General features: G+C 16.6%; 1 protein-coding gene across 1 annotated transcript, besides 4 other annotated features; it reads left to right on the top strand. All coding sequences in view use genetic code 6, as the record gives it.

The window, feature by feature from the left end:
- Positions 1-805: 805 nt before the first annotated feature.
- Positions 806-843: a microsatellite.
- A 1,086-nt stretch (positions 844-1,929) lies between these two features.
- Positions 1,930-3,802, top strand: IMG5_115740 (papain family cysteine protease, putative; the record flags this gene model as incomplete). Its single annotated transcript, XM_004034650.1, has 2 exons — positions 1,930-2,027; positions 3,046-3,802. The coding sequence occupies 2 exons, from the start codon at positions 1,930-1,932 to the stop codon at positions 3,698-3,700; spliced, it is 753 nt and encodes a 250-aa protein (XP_004034698.1). The 3' UTR covers positions 3,701-3,802.
- Positions 2,258-2,301: a microsatellite.
- Positions 2,609-2,656: a microsatellite.
- Positions 2,970-3,004: a microsatellite.
- Positions 3,803-4,814: the final 1,012 nt, after the last annotated feature.

Genomic DNA, 4,814 nt, shown 5'->3' with positions numbered 1-4,814 from the left:
GTTTTTTTGAAAACTTTTTTAAGAGAATTAGTAAATATAATTCTTTAATGCATTTTTTAGTTATAAAGAAATTAATTATTTAATTTGTTTATTTCCTCTTCTTTTGTTTCGTTTATTTTTTTTATTAATAAGGAAACTCTTTTATTTTAATCATTTGGTTTTTTTATGATTTATTAATTTGCTTCTTTAAAATCTATATTTTCTTCTAATTTTTGTTTACTTTTTGACTAATTTACCTTCTATAATGTATTCTTCTCATCTTTTTTTCTTAATTCTTATAGATAAGATTTTAAACTATTTTTGTTAAATGTTCTGTTTGTATTCATTTCAATAACTTAAACTTATTTATGAATATTTTTTAATGATATGCTTTTTTAACTTTAAAATTATTTTAATTAGATTTATGAGGAATTAGAAAGTTAATTTTAAGTCTTTGAATTCGAGTTTGCTTATCTTTCATATTAAAATAGCTTTTTAATGTGTTCTTTACTATTAATCATATTTTGAATAGAAAATTTCTTAAGTTCAGGATAATTTGAAGTGTTTGTTTAGTTTGTTTAAGAACGCATATATATTCTTTGATCATTATTTACTTAATTTTATGAACAATTTAGTTATGATAAAAGTAAATAATTACTTTTATAATTTTAATTTGAACTTTGTAATTTATTTATTCTCTAAGTTTTATTTAGCATTTAATTTTTTTTATAAGAAAGGCAGAATTAAAAACAATTAAAAAATATTTTTAATATAAAATATATTTGTATATTTTATACTATTTTATATTTTATTTTTAATTAAATTGTTTTTCTTATAATTTTTCTTTATTTTTTCTATAATTTTAGACGATTGATTATCACGAACTTAAAATCGCTTATTCAATAAATTTTAATTATAGTTTAAGTTATTCATTTAGCTTAAATATTAGATATTTTATAATCCTTATTAATCAATATTGATTACATGTTTGAAATATCTCTAAAAGCCTTTATATAAATTTTTATCAAAAAATGTAATTAATGATATAATAAAAATGCTTTGAAAAAAATTCCTATTTTTAATTATTAATTAAAATAATTTAAACAAAGTAAAAATAGACTATAAATATATATCTAAATAAATAAAATATAAAGTATAAAGCTGATTATTACTTAAATTAATAATATCTTAAAATGGAGAAAAAAATAGGATTTAAAAATATGCATTTTTTTAGTGGCTACTATTCAATTTTAAATATTTTTATAAGTATTTTGTAATTGCTTCCCTGTCATGATTTTTTAGATATAAATAATCGTTCAAATTCTTTATTTATATGTTTGTAATTTAAGAATAATCATCTGAATCTTTTTTATGGTTTCAAATTAATTTCAACTTTTAATATTTGAATTTGTGAAAATAAAAACTATTTGATTTTTAGAAAAAAGGTATTTATTATTTTTTAAAAGACTGAAATAAATTTTTGTTATTGGAATAATTGATAAGAAAGTGAGTAGTCTTATAAAAAATTATTATCGTTATATAAACAAAACACATAAATGAAATGAAGTTTTATGAGAATAAAGTAAAGCGAAAACGAAGATTTTTAATATATTTTATGAATTTTAAATTAAATATACTATTATTTAATTTAATTAAAAAAAAAAAAATTATAATTAGATTAAAATTAATTCATAATAGAAAATTTATTTTCTAATTATAATAAGTTTTTAATTGATATTAGCTATTAAGGACATAAGAGCATGAGTCTGAATTTAATCATTTAATAAATTTAATAATAATTATTACTAAATCGATATGTTTAAAAAAATTTCTTATATTTAAAAAGGGCTGTTAAATCTTTGTAAATAATTTTTATTTTTTCGGCTTGCTTTTTCTAATTTTTTTATATTTGATTGTATAATTTTATTTCAAAATAATTTATTTTTTATTATGTATTAAGAAAAAATTAGATGGAGCACTGGGAACTATAATATCTGTGTCAATAATGAGTCTAAGGTTCTAAAAAGAAAGAATAACGAGTTTTACTAGTAACAAAAAATTAAAATTATTTAGATTACGTTTTTACTCTTATTTTTATTACTTTATATTAATTTTTGTACTAAATTAAGAGGGTTTATAATAACAGCTGGGTGGTTATAAAAAGTTGTGGCACTTTAGTTATTTATATTACTATTACATAAATATTCAATAAAACATATAATAAAATATAATTAATTAAAGATATAATAAAGTGATTATTAGAAATAAAAAGATTATAAATAAATAATTATTATGATTTTAATATATAAATATATATTTTAAATAATATCATATAAAACCCGAATATATTTTTAAAAAATTTTACTATTATATTTATTTATAAAAAACATTAAATTATAAAATATAATTTATGGTTTAACATATTTAATACATTATATATTTTTAAACAAAATATATTATTATTTATTAAAATAGAAAAATTAATATGTGAATATAAAAGATTTAAATATTTTATAAATATTTGACATAAGAGATAAAATTAAAAATATTTAAAATCTATATTGCAAAAATAAATTCTTTTATTATATAACAAACAAATTAAAATAATTTAAATAAAGATCATAATCAAAATAATAATAATAATAATAATAATAATAATAATAATAATAATTATAATTTAAAAATAAATATGAAAATAGTAACTTTATTAATTTTTTTAATAATTTAAATAAATTGTGATTTATAAAAATTTCAAGAATATAAACTAACATATAATAAATAATATTTAACTGAAGAATAACATCAGAAAGGATATGAAAATTATAAAAAGAATAATTTCCATATCGAACAACACAAATTAATAAATGATAACTCTGCTGATTTTGGCCATACAATATTTTCTGATATATCTCCAAAAGAATTTTCTGAAAAACATTTAAAATTCAATCACAATAAATTAAAATAAAAAAAACATTTGATTCCTAAAAAATTTTTTTCGATAAATTTTTTAGATAATTTTTTAGATTTTTTTGATTATTTTAATTTCTTTAATTTCTTTAAATATAGATAATATAATTAAGTTCTACCTTCATATTTTGATTGGAGAGAATAAGGAATAATAACTCCTGTGAAATATCAAGATACATGCGGAGGATGTTGGACATTTGCGACAACTGGAGTAATAGAATCTCAATATGCTTTAAAATACAATAAATTAGTAAACTTCTCTGAACAATAACTTATCGATTGTGATTCTATTAATGATGGGTGTAGAGGAGGTTTGATGACTGATGCCTACAAAGCAATTTAAGAAATGGGAGGATTAGAAACAAGTGAAGATTATGGAGAATATTTGAATTCGAAAGGCTAATGTAAAATTGATTCAAATAAAGTGTCCGCAAAAGTAATTAATTGGTACTAAATATCAGAAGATGAAGAAGCTATAAGAAGAGAACTTGTTTAGAATGGACCAATTGCAGTAGGAGTTAATGCTAGATTTTTATAATTCTATTAAGGAGGAATTTTAGACCCTAAACTTTGTGATGATTCTATTAATCATGCTGTTCTAATTGTTGGATATGGAGAAGAGAATGGAAAAAAATATTGGATTATTAAAAACTAATGGGGGAAGAGTTGGGGAATTAATGGATATTTCAAATTAGTTAGAGGAAAAAAATAATGTGGTGTTCACACATATGCTTCTATAGCTTTTATTGAATGATAAAATTAAATTTAAACATTTTGTGATAAATTTATTTTTTATTTTATGTGTTTAATAAAATTATATAATATATTTTTTTAAACAAAAATATTTATAATTTATATTTAAAAATTATTATTTTTCTTTAAAAGTATTATATAAAATGGCAATTAATATAAAATTAAGTAATAATTTATTTTAAAAGGAAAGGTTAATTGCAGATTTATAAAAAGAAAATGGATAGTTATAGTAATAAATATTGCTTTTATAATAATAAAATAATTAACTTTGCTATGAGAAAAATTAATTTATAAAATACGAATAAACAACATAAAATGAAGCGAAATTAAATGATATTCAAAACTAATAATTAATTCATCAAAATAATTAATTAAAAAAATAAAATGAATAATTGATTGATAAAAATACTTAAATTAATTAAAATTTAGATAAATTAAAATAAGAAACCTCAGATTTATTGCAAGAACATAATTAAATGAAAGAAGAATTAAAAAATAAAAATTATAAAGCAGATAACTATTAAAATGAAATTTAAATGCAAGAAAAACATAACAAAAAACTCGAAAAAATAGTATAAGAATAATAAGAAAAGATAGAAGAGTTAAATCAAAATATCGAAATATATAAAAAAAGCATAAAATAAAAAGACTAGCATGTTGCTATTTTACTAAAAGAAAAAAATAATCTTTACAATTAAAAAGAAGAAAAAAATGAAAATATTATTTCAGAAAAAAATATTGATAAAATTAATATTGAATATAAAACATAAAATTAAGTATTTGATAGAAATATGTAATAAAGTGAATAAATAAAGTAACTAAAATTAAAAATAAATTCTTTAGATAGATAATTATAAGAAAAAGAAGAGTTGATAAAAAAAATAAGAGATGAGAATTTTTAATTAATAACGCGAATCAAAAATTTAAAAAAATGATTTATTTTAAATACATAAATATGTTTAAAAAAATTAATTATAAAAAAAGGATATAAAAGTAAATATTAAAAAAAAAATATAAATATAATTCCAAAAACAATAATAATAATAATAAATATATATATATATATATATATATTTATAATTTTTAAATATAAAATATATAAATTAACATCAAAA

The sequence above is a fragment of the Ichthyophthirius multifiliis genome (genome assembly GCF_000220395.1).
Source record: "Ichthyophthirius multifiliis unplaced genomic scaffold scaff_1120509250941, whole genome shotgun sequence".
NCBI lineage: Eukaryota > Ciliophora > Oligohymenophorea > Hymenostomatida > Ichthyophthirius > Ichthyophthirius multifiliis.
Note: the sequence above shows the minus strand (reverse complement) of the source record. Positions and strands in the feature narration are given on the sequence as shown.